Source organism: Dromiciops gliroides, chromosome 1, assembly GCF_019393635.1.
Source record: "Dromiciops gliroides isolate mDroGli1 chromosome 1, mDroGli1.pri, whole genome shotgun sequence".
Taxonomy (NCBI): Eukaryota; Metazoa; Chordata; class Mammalia; order Microbiotheria; family Microbiotheriidae; genus Dromiciops; species Dromiciops gliroides.
Window position 1 is genome coordinate 711,839,134 of NC_057861.1, and position 25,913 is coordinate 711,865,046.

The 25,913-nt window shown below is 40.9% G+C and overlaps 1 protein-coding gene across 2 annotated transcripts in view; it reads right to left on the minus strand.

Moving 5' to 3' along the window:
* LMCD1 (LIM and cysteine rich domains 1) overlaps window positions 1-25,913 on the minus strand; it is an 84,342-nt gene that overhangs the window by 4,865 nt on the left and 53,564 nt on the right. For both annotated transcript variants that reach the window (XM_043975614.1, XM_043975613.1), the window contains one exon: window positions 15,978-16,313. In XM_043975614.1, coding sequence (XP_043831549.1) covers window positions 15,978-16,313 — 336 coding nt within the window. The remainder of the gene's footprint in view (window positions 1-15,977; window positions 16,314-25,913) is intronic.

Sequence of the window (25,913 nt, forward strand, 5' to 3'; positions counted from 1 at the left end):
GTAAGTGTCAAGTGTCTGAGGCCAGATTTGAACTCAGGTCCTCCTGAATCCAGGGCTAGTGCTTTATCTACTGCTCCACCTAGCTGCCCGAGATGATCCTTTATTTACACCGTATGTATCTTGCATGTACATCGTGACTGGCTCACCAATTAGGATGTGAGCTCCATGAAAGAATAAAACTGGTATTTACCATTCTTTGTATCCTCAGGGCTGAGCACAGGGCCTGATACATAGCAAGTACTTAATAAATGCTTGTTGACTGACTGTCAGATCTACAATCTCACCTCATTTTGTTTTCAAGACTGCATTGTGAAGTAAGATCAGTGATAAAACCCCACCTGGAAATTCACTTGGGTTGCCTGTTGACTGATTAATTTCACTGGAGTATGGAGTTCCCTGCTAAGCAAATTCACTCTGTCAAAAGCAAGTTGGGGGGCAGCTAGATGGCACAGTGGATAGAGCACCAGCCCTGGAGTCAGGAGGACCTGAGTTCAAATCCAGCCTCAAACACTTAACGCTTATTAACTGTGTGACCCTGGGCAAGTCACTTAGCCCCAATTGCCTCACAAAAAAACCAAAAAAAGCAAGTTGGTGTCTTCTGGGCAACATGTTATTAGAGAGTTGCTTAGGGCACCAAAATCTTAGTGACTCATCAGTCATGATGTGGCCAGGATGTGTTAGCATCTGGACTTGAACCCAAGTCTTCCTGACTCCAAGCCAAGCCACTGGGAAAAGTCCTGGGCCTGGAATTAGGAAGAATTATATTAAAATATGGCCTCAGGCATTTATTAGCTGTATGACCCTGGGTAAGTAAAAAAAACCTCTGTCTGCCTCAGTTTCCACAGCAATAAAATGGGAATAATAATAGCACCTACCTCACAGGGTTGTCATGAGAATCAAATGAAATTTTATATACACATAAATATATAAAAATATGATAAGTATTATATAAAATATGTATGTATGTGTGTGCGTGTACATGTCTATATATATATATGCATGTATATAGTGCTTAGCACAGTGACTAGCACATAATAAGCTCTATAAAAATGATTATTTCCTTCCTTTCTACTTCCTTAAAATTATCCCATATAAAATTCTAATCCAGAGGCTTCCATTTTTCCTTAAGGTTTTTCTTCCTAGTGTGATATGTATGTAATGTGACTGTATATGTAAACTTTTCTGGATCACTCGGAGCTAACCAGAGGTCATTTGGCAAACTGTATTTATGAAATTAATTCATTAGTTTCATGATAACTTAAAAATAGCTGAAGAGGAAGCTGTGAGTGCTGTTAGGATGAAAAATGTATTTTCTACCTGGCTGGCTGAAAACCCTAAAAGTTTTTACAATTTCGAAGGTCATGACTCCCACACAAATGGAATTAGCTTATTTTTCCCCCAGTGAATACATTCAAGGGACCTGAGGGTCTTATAAAGGATAGCTCAGGATTCTGAAATTTCCTTCTATTGTCTTGAGACCCTGAAGGCCTGGTATTTTTAAATAATTAGGCCTGCCTGGTCATTTGCAGTCCATGGGATTTCTCCAGTGGGTTGGAGTTTGGATCTGATGACCTTTGAAGGGAACTTTCAACTGCAAGACTCTGCTAGTCTGTGAAATCGATCAGGCCTCAGAACATGTCTTCTGATGCACTTTCATTTTGAAAACGTCGAGTGCTGTGGTCCAGGAAGAGCTACGCTCAGCATCTATAGCATTACTGGTTAAAGAAGGGAAGGCATGTCTGAGCAATGTCAGTTCTAAATCCTCAGGGACAGAGGTACAATGCAGTGGCCTGTGCTCTTACCCATATGGGCAATGGGAAAAATTATTTAGAAGAGCTAGGCCCAAGGGGGCAGGCAGGTGGCATAGTGGATAAAGCATCAGCCCTGGATCCTCAGACACTTGACACTTACTAGCTGTGTGACCCTGGGCAAGTCACTTAACCCTCATTGTCCTGCTGAAGAAGAAGAAGAAGGAGGAGGAAGAAGGAAGAAAGAAGAAGGAAGAAAGAAGAAAGAAGAAGAAGAAGAAGAAGAAGAAGAAGAAGAAGAAGAAGAAGAAGAAGAAGAAGAAGAAGAAGAAGAAGGAGGAGGAGGAGGAGGAGGAGGAGGAGGAGGAGGAGGAGGAGGAGGAGGAGGAGGAGGAGGAGGAGGAGGAGGAGGAGGAGGAGGAGGAGGAGGAGGAGGAAGGAAGAAGAAGAAGGAGGAGGAGGAAGGAGGAAGAAGAAGAAGGAGGAGGAGGAGGAAGGAGGAAGAAGAAGAAGAAGGAGGAGGAGGAGGAGGAGGAGGAGGAAGGAGGAAAAAGAAGAAGAAGGAGAAGGAGAAGGAGGAGGAGGAGGAGGAGGAAGAAGAAGAAGAAAGAAGAAAGAAGAAGGCGGCTAAGGTGAGTTCTCTGTCTAACCATAAGCCCAGGACTACTGGAAGGGAGCCTAGTTCTAAAAAGGTAAGCTTTGTCCCAAGCTTGTCCCAAAGAAGAGGCAGGCAGGATGAATTCCCAGCACGCTAAGTCTTCAGATTACTCCAACTTCCCTCCCCAGTCTTGCCTAAAGGGGTAAGCACTTCAGATCACCCAAATACTATGGGTGTGTGCTAGGCTCTGCTAAGCTCTACAAGGCCAAAAGCCAAAAGAGTCCTTGACCTTGAGAGACTTATATTCTCTTGTTGAAGCAACGTGTACAATAACAATTGGTCTGGTGTTTGCAATTGGTTATCTGTAAAACTGGTGGCCCTTTGGACTTGATCTAAAGCAGGCCTATCCTGTATCAAAGGACCTGAGGACTTAGAACTGAAGGGCATCAATGGCCATGGAATGCAATCGTTTCCTCAACACTGTTTTTCAAATGAAGAAATCAAGACCAGAAAGACTTGTCCAACCTCACACAGACAGGAAATGGAAGAGCTGGGATTTGAAGCCCAGTTTTCTCCTTCTGAATCCAATGCTTTTTCATCAACATTACAGTACCAGAACTCTCCTAGGTTCTGTGGAACTTAGAACTAGGAATATTGTTTCCACACTGGAGGATATTCTCTGATCTCTTATTATATAACCTTGATTTTCCTGGCTACATTAATTCTCATGGATGCTCTATCTGCCCCTGGTTTCAACTTTCTCAGCCATCCAAGGGTGCTCTAGGGAATAATAATGCCTCTACTGCCTTAGAATATCTCAACTGCAGGCTTTATTTCTTCCAGTAGCCTTTAAAACAAACAGCCTGATTGCCATTTTATGAAAACAAGATGTCCCAAATAATAAGGTCTGTCAGCACATGTCAGGAATTAATTTTCTTTTCTTGCCGATGAGCTGTTTTCCACGTCTCTTTCTTGTGAAATCTTAAGAGCTTCCAGAGAGTAATGACTTTGGTGACCCAGAAGAATTCCTGTACCCCAACTTCTTGGTCTCCAACATGGAGTTGGGACTCAATCGTGACTATTATTTTTGTTATGGGCTAATAAAAGCAGGGACAGAGAGAGTATAAGACCCTAAGACAAAGGTTTGTTTTTTTTTATCTTTTTTCTGGCCTTACCCCCTAAACATGAGTCAGCTAGAGGATTATTTTCCCTTTGATATTTCCCCTAAATTTAGCTTTTATTCAACAGGACATGGGGCAATTCAGCCACCCTGTTAAACTGCTATACTTCCCAAGGGACTTCATGCATTGTAGTCAAGCCTTTCTTAGCATCTAAATGGCCAGTAGATAGAGAATACCAGGTTTGGAAGCAAACAGACCTGAATTTGAATCCTATCTCAGATGCTTACTAGCTATGGGACTTCTGGTAAGTCATTTAATCCTTTTAAGTTTCAATTTCCTCACTTGTAAAATGAGAGAGCTCCATTCAATGGCTTTTCAGTTTCCTTCCAATTCTACATGTATTACTAATGTTCATTTTCTTTCCTCTGGTTTCCTTGTTCGTCTTCCATTTCCAACTGCAAATCCTATCTCAACTTTTAATCCCTATCTCAAGTCTATTTTGCCTCTTCCATGAAGCCTCCTTTGATAACTTCAGCCCTCATTTATCACACAGAATCATATAAATCTATGATATTGCAGAGCCATCTGAGGTTATCTCAGCCAATCTTTTCATCTTAAAAATTATTAAACTGAAACCTCGAGAAGTGACATTCAAAGTCATGCAACTAATAAATAGAAAAGTAAGGATTTGAACCCAGGTCCCTAGACTCTCATCCAAGATTCTCAATCCTCTGAAATCCTGAAGTACTTTGTTGTTATTAGAGGGTGGGGATGTGCAGTGGTGCCAGAGTCCAAGATTAGCAATACTCAATCAAGTTGATATTTCATAAACAGTGTTCTAATGACAAGTCAGAGGGAGAACAAAGGCACATCATTACTGGAGAATAAGGGAGAAAAATGTTTCTAGACTGACTATTGATTGACTTGGGCACCATGTATCTCATTTGATACCCAACCATTGTGCCTTGGCTGACCGATTGCATAGCTAATAATGGGCATGCTGTAAGAGCACATATTTTCCTATCACAAGGAGTATAGCATGTAGAATTGAAGCTCATGTGTCATGAAAGGGTAGAGCGTCACAATGATGAGTCTAGGAAACTGGGTTATATGTTTCCCTTACCTTCCCTTTCAAGCCTGGACAACCTAAGTCACAGAGGCAGGCTTGATTCAAGGGAAGAGTGATGTTTCCTTGACTGTAAAAAGTGGGAAATGGTATCTATAATGTTCTTATAGAAAAATACACCAAAACAAATACAAATTGTAGCAGAGGTCAAAATAATTTGGTAAAAATGTCTAAAATACAGATTTTTTTTAAAAGGAAAAACGGTTATGATTCTCAAACATATTTTGAGAGTAAGGCAGTGTTGCCCTGCAGAGATCCTCTGGTTCTTTCGTTATGGATAGATAAGAATGATTTATAATTAGCATGCCACTTGTTTCCAAAGAACTTAAAACAGGTTAGTCACTTACAGAGCTCAAACATTTGTCTTCTAATTTTGTCCAGATTTTTTTTTTTGGGGGGGGGAAGAGAATAAACATTTATTAAGCAACTACTATGTGTGATATTATGTTAGGCACTTTATAAATATCATTTCATTTGATCCTCACAACAACAGTGGGAGGTATGTGTTATTATTAACTCCATTTTATAGTTGAAAAAAACTGAGGCAGAGGGTAAGTGACTTGCTCAGTGTCACGCAACTAGTAAGTGTCTGATGCTGGATTTGAACTCAGGTCTTCCTGACTCTAGACCCAGCACTCTATCCACTGCACAGCCTAGTTGCCTTATTATGATAAAATTGTTGATATGAGTAATTTTTTTTTAGTGGAAAACGTCTGTTCAAAATCTATCTTCCTTGTGAGTGCAAAGAATAACAAAGTGATGAATACTTTTATATCCTCCTCCAATTAGCATTTATTAAATTACCAAATCTATTCAAAGCATCAACTAAGCCCTGAGAAAACAAACACAAAAATGGTTGCTGCCCTCAAGGGGCTTACTGTCTATTAGGAGGACAAGGTAAGAGACTGGAAATGATAAAATCTCTAAATGGAGAGAATCAAGAATTCTCTGATAAGAACCCCCCCCCTTTTATTCTTGACAGAATCCCTAGGATTCTCCCAGTGGGAGTAATCAATTTATATTTTTATTTCAGGCAACAGCAGACTAATATGGTCAATAGTTACACATGCTATCCTTTTGGCCGAAACTTCACCATCTTAAAGTGATGGATGAGAAAATCCCTCTAGACTGTGGTGGCTTAACACTATAATCCCATTGGATTGAATGGCCAAGAGTCATATCCCCATCACACACTGCTTCTTTTTGGAAACTCCTTATCCAAATGCTGACCCAAACTAATCCAGAGAGGATTGGGAAAATTTCACTATTACAACACAGTAAATATTAACACAAGAGCCTTAAATCCAAGCTCTGGTTTCTTTCCAATGCAAATACTCACAATTTATTTATAAACACAATCTCCCTATTTCCTCTTATGGTGATCATTCACTATCTTCACTTAGCAACCAAATAGATCATCAGAAAAGGATTTTCTCCCGTACTGTTTCTGATGTCTGTAGCACTCTCCCCCTCCTTCATTGTGAGAGTATTTAAGGTTATGTGTGTCTAATATCTATACTGCCTTTATCTTCCATCTCCACTTCTTTGGGAAGGAGAAATGCATTTGTTATTGAACATGCTGTTCTCTGCCATCAGGGGTAAAAACATCAACAGTTTCTAACTTAAAATTTCTCAAGTCTGTATCTTATCGGTTGTTAGGGGAAGAGGAATAGGCTTCATATGCAGTATAGCTGGTGAATCTTAATGAGGTGTCATTGGGCCTAGTGAACTATAGGGCACAACAGCTCCTTTGGACTGACTGTTTCCCATATGAAAGAGAAGTAACATGGTATAATGGAAATAATGCTGAATTTATAGCCAGAAGTCCTGGGTTCAAACCTCTCCTAGTATGAGACCTTAAAAATTTCTTCTCCCATAAGAAAAGGAAATTGGATCAGATTGCATTTTCCAGCTTTGAATCTATGAGGCTGTGGGACCTGAATAGGGTGCCAGAATTCTGGTAACTACTTGGTTCTGCCAAAAAAGCTACTGCCTAGGCTGAAAGAAAGGACAGGGTTTAGAGAACCCAGAAAACTGATAATTATTTAGGACTATTCCAAGGACTATTCTGGTAGAGCAAGGGGGTAAATAAGATGTCTATTCCATCTCTGCCCTTTCTGTTTGTTCATTTTTCTTCCTTCTTTCATCTTGTTGCTTGACCATATAACAGAGTCTGAAAACAAATTCAAACCCCAGTTCTACAACTTACTTAACATCTCTGGGCCTCAGTTTCCCTGTTCAATGGGGCTGGGGTGGAGCGGATGATCTCCACGGTCCTTCCCAGCTCTAAATCCAATGATACTTTATTCTTCTGGTGATCGAGGAGAGCTGTTTTCAAATTTCCAGAGAAGATTCAACAGGAAAGAAAAAAAGTTGACTAGCCCACAAGCCAAACATTTGCTTGGACAACGTCCTGGAAGATTCATTTGCCCACAAAAATGTACCTTAGCAGCAGCCTATACAAACTCCAACTAAGCTCTCAAGTTGCCTGGAGTTTCCGTCTGTGTCCCAGACATTTGGCTGCTAGGACTGGGAGAAGTGTGTATTTAGGGACCCTCCCAGCCTTATATGGCCCCTGAATGTTCACCTACTGAGATTCTGGGTGATTGGACTCAGTGTGTTCTCTGTCCCCACTGTAGAATTCCAGCCCAAATTAATGGAACTTTATGAATGGAAGGAATGTCCCAATTTTCCTTTTCCTTTTCCTTTTCTTTTTTCCACTCAGGGCCTCCATTTCAAGATTAAAATGTAATCATTTGACTTCATAAAAGGGATTCTGTAAGAATAAAAACCCATGTCCAATAATGGGGATAGAGTAAAACTTTATTTATGGGCCGTGGTGGCTTTTTTGACTGAGGTTCTGGAGTGGGCTCATAGGTTAAGAACTGGAAGGGCCCTTAGAGCCCACCTAATATCTCTTTCATTTTTACAAATGAGGCTAAGTGACTTAGTCAGGGTCACATAAATAATAAGGGACAGAGGTGAGATTTGAAACCAGTTTCTCTGACTGAAAATCCAGCAGTCCTTTCACTGTACTGCAATATTTTGTAGAAGAAGGGAGAAATTCTTGAGCAAAAGGAATCTACTCAGAAACCTGGGAATCAGATTCCTGTAAAGGCATTCAGAAAGCTATTCAAATTGAATGAAACAGCTTGGCATAGACACTCCTTGCTTTAGCCCAGCTCCCTAAGCCTGGGGACACCTCTAAGATTTCATCCCTGTCGGTTAAGATCTTGAAAAATGAGGGATATTGGCCAGATTGAGGTAAACTTGTTTTAGGCTGACTGCCAACCAGGCAAAAGACTCTTTAAGGCTAACTAATCAGGGGTCCATTCATGGTCTATGGAGATGTGTTGGGGGAGAGATGGGGAGGCTGGACAAATGTTCAAAGATTGATTCCTCATCTTAAATTTTCAAATAGTAGGACTAGAAATTCTGAAAGTTAGCTGGCACTGTTTACCCTAAAATCTTTGGTTTCTGGTAGACAACTGAAACACTGATCTTATTAGATATTATGATAATATTAATATTAGATATTAGGATCTGCTAAAAATTCATCAAAACTTCCCCCACCTAAACTAGTAGGAAAATTGAAAGTAAGAGTTGTGGACCAATAAAGTTGGTTTAACATTCCCTTTTTTATGATCTCTTTGGGGAAAAGACCCAGTAATGGTATTGCTTGGTCAAAGGGTATGCATAGCTTAATAGCCCTTTGGGCATAGTTCCAAATTGCTCTCCACAATGGTTCACAGCTCCACCAACAATGCATTAGTGTTCTGATTTTTCCCCAAAAGATCATAAAAAAGGGAAAAGGACCCACATGTACAAAAAATTTATAGCTGCTCTTTTTGTGGTGGCAAGGAATTGGAAACTGAGGGGATGTCCATAAATTGGTATATGAATGTAAATGGAATACTATTGTGCTGTAAGAAAAAATAAACAGGAATATTTCAGAGAAACCTGGAAGGACTTACATGAACTGATGCTGAGTGAGAGGAGCAGAATCAGGAGAGCATTGTACAGAGTATCAACAACATGGGGTGTTGATCAACTGTGATAGACTTGACTCTTCTCAGCAGTACAATAGTCCAAGATGGTTCCAAAGGACTCATGATGGAAAATGCTCTCCAAATCCAGAAAAAAAAAGAACTATGGAATCTAGATTGAACCATACTATTTCTATTTTTTGTTTTTCTTTTTTGAAGTTTTTCCTTTTTGCTCTGATTCTTCTTTCACAGTATGACCAATGTAGAAATATGTTTAATGTGCTTGTACATATGCACATATATAACCTATTTCAGATTGCTTGCTATCTAGGGGAAGGGGGAGGGAGAAAAATTTGAAATTAGAAATCTTATAAAAACAAATGTTGAAAATTATCTCTCCATGTAACTAGAAAATAATAAAATACTTTTATGGGAAAAAAAGCCATGCTAACAAAGTACTAGGAAGGGAAATTATTCCTCCTTACTTCCTCTTCTTGGAAACATTAAGTTGCCCACAAGAAGACTTTTTTGATTTTGCTTAGTCTTAGGTGGCACAATGGACAGATCTGGGACCTGGAGTCAGGAAGATCACAGTTGGAATCCTTCCTCATATGTTAATGAGGTATGGGACCTGGGCTAGTCACTTAACTGCCTCAGTTACCTCAACTGTGAGGATCTACAATCCTTAAAGTGCATATAAATGCTAGCTATTTTTGTTATAAATGAAGGCAGACACCCTGGGCACATAAATAGAGACATCCTAGTTGATTTCCATCAATCAACATTATTTGGGTTTGATTATTCAAGCAGCTATGAACCATAAGACCAGACCTAGAAGAGACCTTACAGGTCATCTAGTCCAACCCCAACCCCCTGATTTGGCTGACAGGTAAATTGAGGCACAGAGAGATGAAAAAGGCACACACAGGGAAGAAGCATCAGAAATAAGATTTGAACCTAGGTCCCTTAATTTCAGAACGCTTATCCTTTCACTGTGTCCCACAGTCTCCTGCACTATCAGTCAGCCCACATTTCTCTGACTTTCTTTACAAGGCCAACAACAACAACAACATTTATATGACACAGAGAACGTTTATGCATGCTAACTTATTGGATCAAGACCATGATGATTTTTAAAAACACTCTGCTGAAATTCAGATACATTGGGCTGCAAGATTTGTCAGGCATCTTATCTACCCCTTCATTCTATAAATCCATGTAGCTGTTGAAAAGGACAATTTTCTAATCTAAATAAGCCAACCTTACCAGGATAATTCTTATGAAAATTTCAATGAAAAATCCCCTGGATCCTCATATCCTCATATCCTCGTTTCTCGTTCTCTCTCTCTCTCTCTCTCTCTCTCTCTCTCTCTCTCTCTCTCTCTCTCTCTCTCTCCCTCTCCCTCTCTCTCATTCTCTTTCTCATCCTCTTATACTTTCTCTCTGTCTCTCTCATCCTATCTCATTTTCTTTCTCATCCTCTCATCATTTCTCTCCCTCCCTCTTTCTCTCATCCTCTCTCCCATTCTCTTTCTCTCATCCTCTCTCCCATTCTCTTTCTCATCCTCTCTCTCATCCCCTCTCTCTCAATCTTTTTCTCATCCTCTCTGTCTCTGTCTTTCTCTGTCTCTCATCCTTTCTCTCTCTCTGTCTCTCTCTTATCCTCTCTGTCTCTCTCATCCTCTCTGGCTCTTTCATCCTCTCTGGCTCTATCTTTCTCTGTGTCTGTGTCTCTCTCATCCACTCTCTCATCCTTTCTCTCTCTGTCTCTCTATGTTTCTGTTTCTCACCTTCTCCCTCTCCCTCTTTCTCCTCTGTTCTTATGCATCATCGTTCGGATTATGGTTGCCTCACAAGATTGAGTTTTCTCCTGTACACCTTGGACCTACGGGCCAAGCTGCCTTTCTGACATCTGGCCAAGTTAGCTTCTCTTTTAGATGGGCACAGACCTGCAGCACTTACCCTAAGACCACCCCCCACCGCCCAATTTGGTTTTAAGTGCAGATCAGAAAATTAACAGGTGTAAACAAGGCTGGCAGCACAAAGACTTCTTTGTGGGAGCAGCTTAATCCACAAAATATGGCCTCTTTTAGGCACCCGGCCAAACTGCAGAGGCAGGGATACCCCCACTTGCATCCACACAAAGGAAGCTAATGTTAACATATTAGAGCAAATTCTAAATAAGAAACAGACAGTTTACCAGGCCATCATAGGCAGTCTCCTACCAGCTTTTACTCCCCGGCCTCAAAAGCTAAACAGGGAGTTACTGAAGGCAAATTCTTTGCCATCGGCTGGAACAAACCATAATACATTCAAACTCTGAAAAAGTGTAGTCACCCTACCAGGGGAAAAAGGTCAAGTAAACTCTCCCCAGCTCAGGTACCACTGCTACATGCAGAGCTGGGTTCAAATCCTGGCTCTACTCCTAACCTGAGTAACCTTGGGCATGTCTGTTAATCTCTCAGAAACTCAGTTTCTTCATCTCTACCCTAATAATAACTAAAAATAGTTCCATCTCTATAATGTTTTAAGTTTTACCAATTGCTGTACCTGTTTTCCTTTGATATCTAAAGTGGAAGGTTAGAGTAGATTACCTCTGAAGGCCCTTCCTATTCTAAATCTACAATTCATTTATCTGAGAGTCATGGACTTGACTCTAGGACCCAGGTTCTTAACGGGGGGTGAAGTGAACAAACTGCATCACATCTTTGTTTTCACTAACTTATAACTGAAACTTACCATTTCCTTCCATTATAAATGTAGACAACAAGTATTGTTCTGAGAAGGGATCCTTAAGCTTCACTAGGCTGTCCTAGGTATCTCCAGCATAAAAAGGGTTAAGGACCCCTGCTCTAGGGGGAAAAAAAATTAAAACCCCAAACAAAAAAGCATTGCCAGATCAGTGCATCGTGTTTGCTAGCAAAATGAATGGCAAGAGATTCATGGCACTGTTATATGATGAAAAGGGTCCAGGCTTTAGACTCTAAGACCCTGTATTCAAACCTCAGTTTTCCCAATTACTGGCAATTTAACTTGGGGCAAGTTCTAGACTCTCTGTGTCTCAGTTTCTTCAAATGTAAAATGAGGAAGGTGGACCATGATTTGGAACCATGTCCTTTCCAGCTCCTCATCTACCATCTCCTCCAGGGATGTTGCACAGACTTTGAAAACTTAATTATTCCTTTGGCATTCTATTCTATTTGTTTCAACTTGAAGGTCAGTCAGCTGGTGGGAAACAATTGGATTATGAAACAGTGCAATGCAATTGGATCTTTCCTTTTTCCCTGTGCCACTGGGCTGCTATTATTATTATTAGTAGTAGTAATAGTAGTAGTAGTAGGAGGAGGAGGAGGACAATGAGGGTTAAGTGACTTGCCCAGGGTCACACAGCTAGTAAGTGTCAAGTGTCTGAGACTGGATTCGAACTCAGGTCCTCCTGAATCCAGGGCTGGTGCTTTATCCACTGTGACACCTAGCTGCCCCTGTGCCATTTATTCTTAAACCAAACTATAAAGTCATTGTCCATTAACAGCTGAAGGAAAAAAACAAAAAAGGAGAGTTCTTCAGTTTTACCTTTTGTCTTAAGTTCTCAGAGAAAAAAATGCTAGAGGAGGTCGATTGTTGGCTTAAAGATCTACATATTTGATCACCAAGATGTCAGTTTCTCTAAGAAAGGATATCTCACTCAGGAAACCCCTGGGCAAAGATGATTTGTGTCAAAGCTCCTGAACATGTGCAGTTGGCTACTGATACGTATCAAGAGGTCCTTGATGGAAACTTTCATCTTGATAGTAATAGCTCACATGCATCTAACCTTGGATAATTTAGAAAGCATTGTTTTCTCCACAACTATGATATTGTGAAGTGGAAATATTGGTATCCTCATTTGACACAAAGTACAAACAGTTGGCTACAGTCACATGGCAAGTAAACAGGAGCATTGTGATTGGAATCTAGATTTCCTGGCTGACGAATGTCTCATTCCATGTTCTTTCTCTCATAGGAAGCCTTCCTAATCTTTATAAAAATGTAGGTTTCCAAGCAACTTTGGGGAAGTGGAGAGGACCTGGGATAGCCCAGTGAATGTTATTGAGGAACAGGCTATGATGCCTTATAAGGAAAGCTAAACTAGGAGTCAGAAGGAGAGGTAGATGGGTGGTGCGGTGGATAGAACCCAGACTTGGAGTTAGAAAGACGGGAGCTCAAATCTAGGTTTGGATACTTAGTAGGTGTAGGACCTTGGGTAAGTCTCTTAACCTTTGTTTGGCTTAGTTCCCTCAACTGTGAAATGGGAGATGATTGTAAAACACACCTCATGGGGTTGCTGTAAGGATCAAATGAGGCACTATTTGCAAAATGTTTAGCACAGTGCCTGATACATCACAAAAACTATAGATGCTTATCTCCTTCCCCCCTTCCTTTCCTTTCTCCGTCACCTCTCCCTTCCCCGCTCTCCCAACCAGTATAGTATTATGGAAAGAGCATGGGGCTTAGAGTCTGACATGCTGGTATGGAAATCTCAATTCTGACCCTAGGAACAACATGGGGTAATAATGGATGAGGTGCTGGGCCTCAAGATCAGAAGACTTTCAAATCCTGCCTCTGACACTCGTTGTGTGACCATGGGAAAGTTCCTTCATCCCTCTAGCCTCAGTTTCCTTATCTGTAAAATGTGGGGGTTGCCCTTGTTGTCCTCTTGGACATCCTGAGAACATTTTAGCCTGACAGAAATGGTGTTGGGGCAAGATGGCTAGGACCTCAAATCACAGCTCTGCTGCTTACAAAATGGGAGACCCTAAGAAAGCCTTTAGAAACTGGACTTTAGTTTCTTCATCTGTTAAATGAGATGTTTGGACTACCAGCCAACCAGCTTTCATTAAATATTTCTTATGTACTAGGCAATGGACTAGATCAGAGATGTCAAATAGATGGCCTGTGGGCCATACAACACTCCCTAGTGCTGTCCAAGCAAGATTAAATTGTAATGGGTAAGGGGCGACTAGGTGGCACAGTGGATAGAGCACTGGCCCTGGATTCAGGAGGACCTGGGTTAAGGTCTGGCCTCAGACACTTGAAACTTACTAGCTGTGTGACTCTGGGCAAGTCACTTAACCCCATTGCCCCACTAAAAGAAAAAAGAAAAAAGAAAAAAAATGTAATGGGTAAATATTTAATAACACAAACAAAAATACATTAGAACATAGCTAATGGTAATATGTAGTTTTCTTTGTTTTGTTTTGGGGGGCAATGGGGATTAAGTCAGTTACCCAAGGTCACACAGCTAATAAGTGTCAAGTGTCTGAGGCTGGATTTGAACTCAGGTACTCCTGAATTCAGGGCCAGTGCTTTATCCACTGTACCACCAAGCTGCCCCCTAATATGTAGTTTTCTAAGTCAATATGCTGCTCAAAATTATGTATAGCTTCTCTTTGGGTTTGCCTATATGGTTTCTAAGATTCCTTCTGGCTCTATATCTTATAACACTATTCATCATACAACTTCTCTGAGTCTTAGTTTCCTAAAAAAAAAAGTGAGGATGACAATTCATGAGAGAAAAGGCATGAAATAGTGGCTAGAGAGCTTCCTCTGAGTCAGAAAGACCTGGGTTCAAGTACCATCTCTGACACATTCTGGCTTGAGAGCCTTAAACAAGTCATTGGACCTCCTTAGTGTATTTGGTAGCTCTTTAAGACTATTGAAATGAATGAAAAACCCTGAGAGACAGAGCTTCTGGGTAATTAATAATCAATTTATTAATTAGGCTAGTTGACAATCAATCAATCGATGGTCAACAGTTTCTCTTGGTAACCAAAGATGCCCAATGGAGACCCCGGAAGCTTTAATTACCTTTGTAAAAAGGAATGCCCCCAGGGAAGCTAGGTGGCACAGTGGATAAAGCACTGGCCCTGGATTCAGAAGGACCTGAGTTCAAATCCAGCCTCAGACACTTGACACTTACTAGCTGTGTGACCCCGGGCAAGTCGCTTAACCCCAAGTGCCTCACAAAAAAAAGGAATGCCCCTAAGAAGTGAAAATCATTGGTTGACATTGAATGAGGAGGTAGGTTATAAATCTTCAGCCCCTCCTGCTAAGAACATAGTTTGATCATGAAACTCAGCAACTTCCAGCAATCTAGACATGGGAATCCATCTCCATCTAGACCTATGTAGTTGGTTTTCTCCTTCATGAGGCAGATCACCCTAAACTCTAATGGAGGGGATATATGGACAGAGGATTCTTTCCCCAAGTCTAGAACTCACCCAGAATGGATTCTGTTTATATTCTAGACAGAAATTCTCCTAGTTGGGTGGGGTCCCACCCAGGATTGAAGAGCATATTCCTTAAGGGCTAGAAGTTATGTCTTCAATCAGTCATGTCCTTCAGAGATTAACTTTAACAAGAGCTGGGACTCGATGAGGAAACTGGGGAGTAAAGCCTGGATCCCAACTTAATAATTGGTTATTCATATAATAGTAAAAGAATAATTTCTCTCGCTATTAAGTACAAAACAGTTCCCTCACTGGGGGTTCTCTCTGCAAATGGAATCACAGGAATGGACTAAATCCAGTATGACCTATTTCATTGGGTTGTTATGAGGCTCAATTAAAAGAATTCATATTAAGTACTTTGTGACAACTGCAAAGTGTTTAGTAATTTCTGATGAAAAAGAAGAAATAGTTTATAGCTTTTAAGTGCTGAAGATAAAGAAATACTTAGAGGAAGTTGAATGTTAGACAAAGTATTGGACTAGCCCTAAAAGCCAAATGCTTTTGCTGCCTGTTATCACTTTTGTTTATAAGGAAACCTGACTCGCAGTCCAACTTATAGCTGCTAATGGTTTCTTTATTTTGCTATGTGTTTTTTTAAATAGTTGCTGATAGACACCATCATCCTTAGAATCCTTGGTGCAACACAAGATAACAAGACCATCTCTATGGAAGAATCGACCTCAGCTACTTTATAGGATAACAGTTGGACAGAACCATCCTTCTCTGACCTCTCTTTGTCCTGGCTATAGTCTATGCCTATAATATTCACCCTCTTCAGCTCTACTCTTAGAAGCCCTGGATTTCTTCAAGACTCACTCAACTACCACATCTTTCAAGAGGCATTCTCTGCTTCCTTCAGATGTTCATGTTATCTTCTCAAAGTACTTTGTATTTCATTTGCATATATTTTATATTGTTTATCTACGTATATACCAGTAGACTGTAAGCTCTCTGAGGACAAAGATTTTCATTCTGTTTTGCATCATCAATGTTTAACACATTTTAGAGTGCAGAGCAGATTCTTAATTAAATGTTTGTTAAGTTGAACTTAGCCCAGTCAGGTCGTTAGCTTGAGAGAGAAGGAAACTTAGGGACACCAAATGAAACCCATGCTAAGCAAAATACTTACATATTCCACTTCCTTTGTTGAGTCACCAACACTTCCATTTGTGGTGGGTGCTGTGCTTCCTGCCCCTTCAGATTTTTCCTGTTGCTTTCCCTCATCTTTGGGTAGGCCACCTTGTCCTGGGAGGGCTACTTCTCCCACTCCAAGGGCATCACTTTTGTATTTCTTGACAAAATCTTCCATCAATTTCACTTCATTTTCTAAAAGGGTGCGACATCGAGAAGGGTCTTGATCGTAAATCGGAAGTTGCCTCATCAGTTGTCGCCTGCGGAGGAAGGCTCCTTCAGTCCCTGTGACTGGCTGCATTTCTTTTGGAATCAATTCCATATAGTGGATAGCCTGCCAATGAAGAAACAGGACATGGCTAGAACCCAGAAGAATCTTTAATTGAGCATTGCAAATAAGCACTAAAAGCCAACCTATCTCCCTGCAAAGAATAATTGGTATTATTATCACTTGGACAATCTCACCCTGTTCAATAGGAACAGCAGGTGCTAATAAAAAAATCATTTTTATCACTTACCCACTAGAAATTGTGGGTTGTTCTCAGACTGGTCAAGTATCAATTTACAAAGCTTTTCATTCGCAAGTGAGAAGTAATGAAAACCTGTTCCCATCCCACAACGATGGCTGTTTTCAGGCCAGTCACGTTACTGTCCACCAGGGATCCTCTTTGGCAAAAACCATTCTATGCCCATTCCCACCATGCCTTGATTTATGTTGGTTCCTCTATTTTATTCCTCCCGAGACTTACCAAATCTTAGTCAACCTTCAAAAGCCAGTCTAGGCCATACTTCATTCACTCATTTTTTTCTGTCATTTCTTAAATATCTACAATGTGCAAAGCACCTTGGTAGATGAGATACAAATATCATTCAGACTTGGTCCTGATCTCTTAGCATTTCAAATTTAGAGGAGATGAGAGGAAGGGAGGCAAAAAAAGAGAGGATGATAGAACATAAATAATATATAAGTATATGTAACACACATATGCAATAATTACATAATGAGTCTTTTTTTTTTTTAAGTGAGGCAATTGGGGTTAAGTGACTTTCCCAGGGTCACACAGCTAGTAAGTGTTAAGTGTCTGAGGCCGGATTTGAACTCAGGTCCTCCTGACTCCAGGGCTGGTGCTCTATCCACTGTGCCACCTAGCTGCCCCCAACTTAACCCTTTTCCAAGACATTATCCATATGTTGCCAAAGTCATCTTTTCAATACAGTACTATGATGATGTATCTCCTCTATATTAAAACCTAGAGTGGCTCCCCAGTGCCTACTGAAAAAAGCAGAAAAATTCCCTCCCCCTAATCGGATCTTCTCTAGAATGTTAAGTTCAGTTTTGGCCATCAGTAGTTTGGTCACTGGAGAGTGTCCAGACATGTGCAATTAGGATGGTAAAGATGCTTAACTTTGTGCCATATGGAGATTCACTGAAGGACATGGGGTGCTTGGCCTAGAGAATGCTCAGTGGAAGCATGATATTTAAAAGATCTGTCCCTCTCTGGGAGAGGGATTTACATTTGTTTTGTTCAGAGAGAAGAGCTCTAAGCAATGGATGGGAATTCAAAGTCAAACTTAGGTGGCTGTAAGGACAAATTTCCTAACAGTTAGACCTGTCCAGAAGTAGAATGGTATGCCTTGGGAAGACGTGGATTCCTCTCATGAAAATCTTCAAGTAAAGGCTGGATGACTGTGTGTCAATTATGTGACAGAGGGAATTCTTTTTCAGGTATGGGTTATACCACACTACTGTGAGGCCACTTTCAACTCTGAGAAAACTTATTAGTTATTGATCATGATATTCAAAGCTCTCTACAGCCTAGCTCCAATCTACCTCATACGACTCCACCTCACATAATCTAGGTTCTGGCTAAACTACAGCTGACCACGTCTTCATAATCTAATTATCTGAAAAATGGAGATCATTGGCTCTTATTCTGAGGTTCATGACCTTGATTATTTAAAATTCATAGCTATTTCAATATAGTTGATTCACTTGTTAGTCCTATGTATTTTATTTAATGCAGCTAAAATGCTATTTTGAGAAAGGATCCATTGGCTTTGCCAGAGTACTAAACGGATCCATTACAGAACAAAGAACCCCTGGTGTAGAGAATATAAAATACCACTATTGCTAGTATTTGCTTCTTATTTGGTAGAATAAAATATTGTCTTTCGTCCAAAAGGGTAACTTATATCCCCGATAAGATCATTAAAGAATCTATGAGAGGGGCAGCTAGGTGGTGCAATGGATAGATCACTGGTCCTGGATTCAGGAGTACCTGAGTTCAAATCTGGCCTCAGACCCTTGACACTTACTAGCTGTGTGACCCTGGGCAAGTCACTTAACCCCAGTTGCCTCACCAAAAAAAAAAAAAAGAGTCTATGAGAGACACAACCTCAGAAATATCTTTGCTTAATGATAGTCTGAGTACTGTCATCATGCAAGGCATAAAACAGGTAGATATCTACTCACCAAAGATGGCCACCATGTCAAAGAACTGGGCACAAATTCTAAATATAGGAATGATTGCTCTTCCCAACTTGCCAATGCATCCGTCTCTATATTGTGAATATATATATATGAACTTTCCTCAATACCAGGGATGCAGTCCCATCTCATTATTGCCTCTTACTTTCATTCAAGGCTTAGCTATTATTCCATCTCCTCTATAGAAATCCATACCATTTTTGTTGTCATGTCCACAAGTACATATACCATAGGTAGCCTGGGCACTGCTCGATGTACCCAACAAACACTTATTCCCCATTTTCTTGAAGACTTCCTTTTTTCCCCCTTTCCTTTCCTTTCCTTTTTTTTTTTCTTTTTTTCTTTTCTTTTCTTTTTTTTTTTTGGTGAGGCAATTGCTAGTTAAGTGTCAAGTGTCTGAGGCCAGATTTGAACTCAGGTCCTCCTGAATCCAGGACCAGTGCTCTATCCACTGCGCCACCTAGCTGCCCCTCTTGAAGACTTCCAATGACAGGAAACCTACTTCTTCCCAATTGGCAACACATTTCACTTCTAAATAGTTCTGTTTGGAAGTTTTTCCTGCCACAAAGCTTAAACTTGCTTCTTTGCCTCTTCCACCCATCCCTCTTAATTTTGACCTCTGGAGCTAGCAGTGGAGCAAATCTAATTCTTCTTCCCCATGATTGACCTTAAAAAAGTTAAAGATACCTATCATCCCTCTGTTCCCTCCTTCTCCCCAACCCCTGGTCTTCTCTGCTCTAGGCCAAGATGTTCCTAGTTTCTTGTATGGCTCTTTATCTGATGTGGCCTTAGGCTTCTTCATTACTCACACACTGCCTTCCTCCATATTCTCTCTCTTGTACCTGAAACTCCACACAACACTTTAGATGTGGTCTGAGGAGGGCAACAGATGGTAGGACCATTTATCTCCCTAGACAATCACATAAGTGAAATTGACATTAGTTCTATCTTGCTGGTTTTGCAACATGGATTTTGTTTCCCCCCAAATTGAAAATCAGCACCTAATTTCATATACAGGCAGTATGTCTAATTAAAAAAAAAATTGACAGTCTAATTTTATATTACTTTCCCTAGAAAATTGTAATGAAATCATTAAGGGATTTAAAAGCATTCCATAGTTTGCTGAGATCAAAAGCATTGGTATCTATGCCCTAAAGAATAAAACTAACATATTTCAAGGCAAATAGAATTCAGAAATTGATTTGGGAAATCAATATAACTGATAACTGTCTGATTGTTTTACACATAATTGGCTGGTTACTGACTCATTATGTAAAAATAAGTATTATCCATGTTAAGGGCCAGAACAGGGGAGAAGGTGAAATCTTTAAAGAAAATAAAGTTTCTATGTTCTTCTTTCCATTGTAGATGTAGCATATCAATAGAGGTTAGAGTACTGAGCTTGCTTTTAGAAAGATGGGTTCAAATCCTCCCTCTGACACTAACTGGGAAGCCATGGTGGTAATAATAATAATTTAATAAATTATAATAAAATTATATATAGTAAATAATAATAATAATAATAATAATAATAATAAAACTACTACTAGTAGTAGTAGTAGTAGTAGTAGTAACAATAACATTCATATAGTTTTGGTCAAGTCATTTAACCTCTATGTGGCTCAGGCATCTTCCTAGGATCTATTTATTAAGTCATAGATGTGCTGAGATATATACTGGTAGAGGTATTGACACATAGGGAGTTGCCAAGACTGAGACTCTCAGATTTGCTTATGGCTTACCCTGATCCCCAGGACTAAGGCTATGCTTTAAGAGAAAGAGAAATAAACACTTCCATCTCAGAGTTAGGTCAACATTATGCATTTTCCTGTGGTTAGAAAAGAATTATCAGCAATGATTAAGTCACAACCTCTGTGTGGCTCAGATAACTTCCTAGGATTTATCTATTAATTCATAGATGGACTGGGATTTGCATTGGTGGAGGAATTGGCACATGGAGAGTTCCTGAGGATGAGACTCTCAGATTTGTCTATGGCTTATCAGAGCCTCTATCTGAGAGATATTTGAAATATCTAGTTCTACACCTTTTTTTTTTTTTTTTTTTTTTTAGTGAGGCAATTGGGGTTAAGTGACTTGCCCAGGGTCACACAGCTAGTAAGTGTTAAGTGTCTGAGACTGGATTTGAACTCAGGTACTCCTGACTCCAGGGCTGGTGCTCTATCCACTGTGCCACCTAGCTGCCCCTAGTTCTACACCTTTTTAGAGCCTAGTGAACAGCATGCAGTTTCCTATGGTTAGAAGGGCATTGTCAACCCTGTGGAATGATTGGATCTTGAATAAGAAAACTTGGGTTGGAATCCTGGATTTACTACTTATTACCTGGGTCACATGAGGTCCAATGTCTCTGAACCTTAGTTCCTTTTTTTTGGTGAGGCAATTGGGGTTAAGTGAATTGTCCAGGATCACACAGCTAGTAAGTGTCAAGTGTCTGAGGCTGGATTTGAACTCAGGTCCTCCTAACTCCAGGGCCAGTGCTCTATCCACTGCGCCACCTAGCTGCCCTCCTTAGTTCCCTTTTCTATACAATTACTGGATTAGATGATTTCTCATGTCTCTTTCTACCCCTAAAAATCTATGATCCTATGACCTATCTTCATAGGTTTCCTTCTAGGATTTCTCATGTCTCTTTCTACCCCTAGGATGTTTGGACCTGGACACTGCCTGTGAGGCTGGGCATCAGGCACAACCAATTCAAATTAGCCTGGTTCCTTCCCTGCAGCAGTTTACAGCTTAAATACCGAGAGTCCCAGACTTTTTAGAAGGTCCTTTTGTTTTGATTGAGATTGTTTGCTGAATTTTGAAGTTAGCTGATTTGCAAAAACGGGAAAGTAAGAGTTCCTGAGCATCTAAAAGAGTTCTCATTTCCTTTGTAATCTGTTCCATGCTAAGCATAAGGACTAGCTGTCATCTGTGCTCAGTCATTTGTCCAGGTTTTATGTCACAAACTTGCTAGCTAGCCTCCACCCTGAGGCTATTAAATATCAGCTACTAGAATACATACTGGGCAATTAGGTGGCTGAAGACTCATCTTCCTAAATTAAAATCTGGCTTCTGACACTTACCAGCTGGGTGACCCTGGGTAAGTCACTGAACCATGTTTGCCTCAGTTCCTCATCTACAAAATGAGCTGGAGAAGGAAATGGTAAACCACTCAGGTATCTTTGCCAGGAAAGGAAGAATCAGACATGACTGAAATGGTTCAACAGTAGAATCTACACTATTTTTTATATCAGCTTAAAGAAAATTACCTTGACCATCTGACTGTTTCCTACAGTATTTGTTGGACAGATAGCTGTTTGTTTTTCATGGGATTCATGGTATCCAGTGGAATTCTACTTCTTTTTAAATTACACGTTAGGGGAACCAATGAGTTAACTCATTTCTGGTCAGAAGCCTGGAAGAAAGGGTGTTTCCTTCCCAGGAGACCAGTTTTCCTATTGTAGCTTCAGGCATGGCTGACTAGTTGGCCTTTTGCCATTGTATTGTAAAGACCACAGCTTACAGCTGTCACAGATGTGCTTATACGGTTAGCATTTGCAGGGCCAACTAGGGATTAAGTAGGAAGCCAACCAATGACCAACTGTGTGTAGCTTGATGAGGAGATAGATTTACCTCAGTGTCAATTGCCTGGAGCTGTCCTGAACCTCCAGGAAAGCAGGTTGTGAAATTCAACCCTATTAGCCTGGGGTTTTTCAAAGGTTAGTTGAAAAGATTGGATCAATGTTAAAATCTTTCATGTGAATTGCCCTGTCTTTCAAAGATAGCTCTGCCTAGGCATTAGAAGCAGGAATGGTTTGGGGAAAAAAAGTAAGATCATAGTAAAAAACAATTCAACAAACTTAGTTCTCAGAAATCAGTGGAACATGTAGAGACATGTCCCTTGTGTTATCATTAGGGATGGAAAGGACCTTAGGGGTCATCCAGTCCTAGTCCTTCATATCAGAGATGTCCAAAAATAAGGTCCAGAAAGAAGTGGCTTGCCCCCAAATTAATGTGGTACAGACCTCTGGGTATGGAGCCAGAGGATCTGAGTTCAAATCCTGCTTCTATAACTTACTAGCAGGGTGACCATAGCCAACTTCTCTGGCCTGCATCATTGGCCTAGATGACCTTTGAGTTATCTTCTGGTCTATGTAACATAGTTAAAAGAGCTCCTTCCCCACCCCACCCCCATTCACCATGACCATAGTTCTTCCTCCAAGCTCACAAGTCTGAAGGTTCCAAGGGAATTTAAAGAAATGGAGCTCATCCTCATCAATCTTTGGTTCTTTGGTCTCACTCCCCCCCCCCCATATCCTATCAGTGGCCAAGTCTGGGAGGTGCTACTTTGATTATACATCTCTCATCCCCCCACCCCTCCCCACCCATGTTTACACAGCTACTACTTTAGTTTGGCTACCTGGGTGGCCAAGTGGAGAGAGCATTGGACCTGGAGTCAAGGAAGACTGAGTTCAAATACTGCCTCAGAGACTAGCTGGGTGTCCCTGGGAAAGTCATTTGACCTCAGTTTCCTCACCTGTAGAATGGGGACAACTCCTACCTCATAGGGTTGTTGGGAGAATGAGATAACTTATGTAAAGTACTTTGCAAACCTTAAATTTCTATATAAATGGTAGATATTATTATTATTACCTGTTCCTTAGACTACTATAATTGCCTCCTACCTGCCTTCCCTACCCTCAGTCTGTCCTATCCAATCTATTGTCATGGGGTGCAGAGCACCCCAGAAGTTCTCTGGGGCACACCAAGGAATCTTCTTGAGAAACTAAACCAGAGGACAGATAGCGCCTAGAGAGATAAACTGAACCAAACCTGACTGAGCTAGCTTCGGATTCCTACCCTTCATTCTGGTCTCCCTTACCCTGGGGAGATAAGTTTGGGTGTGGCTTCGGCCTTTGTGTTCTGCAGAGGGATCCCTAGCCACCCCTCACCCAATTCCCGCAGCTACCACCAGTGGGGGATGGTCCTCTCTCACTAAAGGAACTTTTCATGGGCAGATAGTCCACCCCCATCAGTCCTCTATAAAAGTACCTTCCAGTCTCCTGTTCGAGGAGATTTGGTACCTCTGAGCCATGTGCTTTATGCCAAATCTCCCCATGAAACGTCCAAGGATTTCTTTCATGGTTTCCCTCCCCCCCACCCTTCCCTTCCCTAGCTCCTAAATAAACTACCACCTTATTCTAACTAAGTTTTGTGTGCAAGAGGGTGTAATTCTTTAAAGAGGAATTCCTAAGAACCCCAACTCCCACCAACCTGTACCCCATTTTCCCACCATATCACTATCTTTTAGAAACTTGCCAAATTAATATCCCTAAGAATAAAAATATTAAGTGTCTGGTCTGAGTATGTCATTACACTGCTTCAGAAGTTTCAGTGACTATTTCCTCTAGGATAGAATACAAACATCTGTGTTTAGTATTTAAAGCCCTTCCCAATGTCTCCGGTCTGTCATTCTAGGCTGATTCTATGTGTGACTTCCCATTATGTACTCTATATTCAAGCCCAATTGGTCTATGTGCCACATACTCTTCCTTTTTTTTTTTTTAATCTCCTGCCTCTCTGTGCCTTTGCTAGGCTCCTAAAACCTCGAACCACCTCCCCCCCCCATCCCCCCGCTCCCCCCCCCATCCCCCAACGTGGAACATTCCTCCTCTTCTCTTCTGCTTCTTAGAGCCCTTAGCTATCTTAAGGTTAAACTCAAATTCCCCCTCCTACAAGAAGCTTTTCCTAAGTCTCCCGTTTGTTAATATTCTCTCCCCACCCAATTACTTTGCATTTATTTTGCAAGGATTTTGTCTTTGCTTTTCTGAATCTGTAACCCCACTCGCCCCACTCCTCCCTCTCCCCCCCTCCCAGTAGAATGTACACTTCTTGAGGGCAGAGGTTGTTTCATTTTTGTCTTAATATCTATGCCCAGTGCTTAGCACCATGCCTGGCACAGAGTAGTTTTTTAATAAATGCTTATTGAATTAAATTGCATTTCTACTGCCAAAAGGCTGCTGGGACTTTGCTGTTTTCTAGATGAAGTAAATTAACAGAAAGGAGGTGGCTGGGGGAGCTCTTCGATTTGATGACTGCCATTTGTCCCTGAATATTGTTGGCTGCTCTCAATGCAGGCGATCCAACTTTGGAGAGCATCCAGCTCTTGAAATAGTACTAACAGGACCACAGAGTAAGGGAGCTGGAAGGCATCTCAGAGATCAGCTGGTCTGACCCTCTCATTTTACAGATGGGAAAATTGAGGCCCCGGGAGGGGGGGAGTCACCTTGAGTTGTCCAAAGAGATACAGGTAGTAAGAGGGAGAAATAGTATTAAAACTCAAGTCTTCTGGCTTCTAAGTGCAGAATAGAATTCCCCATTTTCTTTATTTTTCATTCTGTGTCCAAGGTCAAGAGCTTGCCTTAATATAACCAAAGAAGAACATTTATCTTCAGAAGATATTTTTTTAGTGAGGCAGTTGGGGTCAAGTGACTTGCCCAGGGTCACATAGCTAGTAAGTGTCAAGTGTCTGAGGCCAAATTTGAACTCGGGTCCTCCTGACTCCAGGGCCGCTGCTCTATCTACTGCACCACCTAGCCTCCCCATCTTCTGAAGATTTTAAGTGACTTTAGGAAAGCCTTTGTTCTTCTTATGTCAAAGGATATGATGCATACACACCCTTTGGAGCTGGCTACAAAAGAGACATTATTGAAAGAGTGCTGACCCTGGAGTCAGGGAGAACAGAATTCAAATCCTAACACTCAACGCTTACTGGCTCTGTGACCTTGAATGCTATCCTTTATTTTTCTGAGCTCCATTTTCCTCTTCTGTAAAATGGAGACATTAATTCAAAAACACCTTTTAAATCCTTAGGAATCATAAATATGATCCCTTATTTTAAAGAATGGACTATCCCTGATTCATATCATGCAGCCAAAGTTCTCTTAGCTTTTGAGGCTCAGTTTAAGTCCCACCTTCTCCATGAAGCCTTCTCAGACTGCCTCTGCTTCCAGTGATTTCTCCCTTTCCTGAAACTTTTGGGTATTTTTGTTTTCTAAAGGGGGCAATCCCTTTATTTATTTTTGTGGGGCAATGAGGGTTAAGTGACTTGACCAGGGTCACACAGCTAGTAAAGTGTCAAGTGTCCGAGGTCAGATTTGAACTCAGTTCCTCCTGAATCCAAGGCCAGTGCTTCATCCACTGTGCCACCTAGCTGCCTCTACTTTTGGGTATGTTTTGAGATTGGAAGCCAGAATGGTGGGAGAGTGTGTACTGAGAGGAAAGGGGGAGCTGTCCATCAAGTCGCAAAAATCAAACTTGCCAACATAGCCTGGATTCAGGTTAGACTGGGAGAGGGTTTGTTTTTGTTTTGGGGTCAAGTTTGGATTTCATGGCTGATAGTAATAATATTCTGATAAGTGAGAGTCACTGTGGAGCACTGAAAAG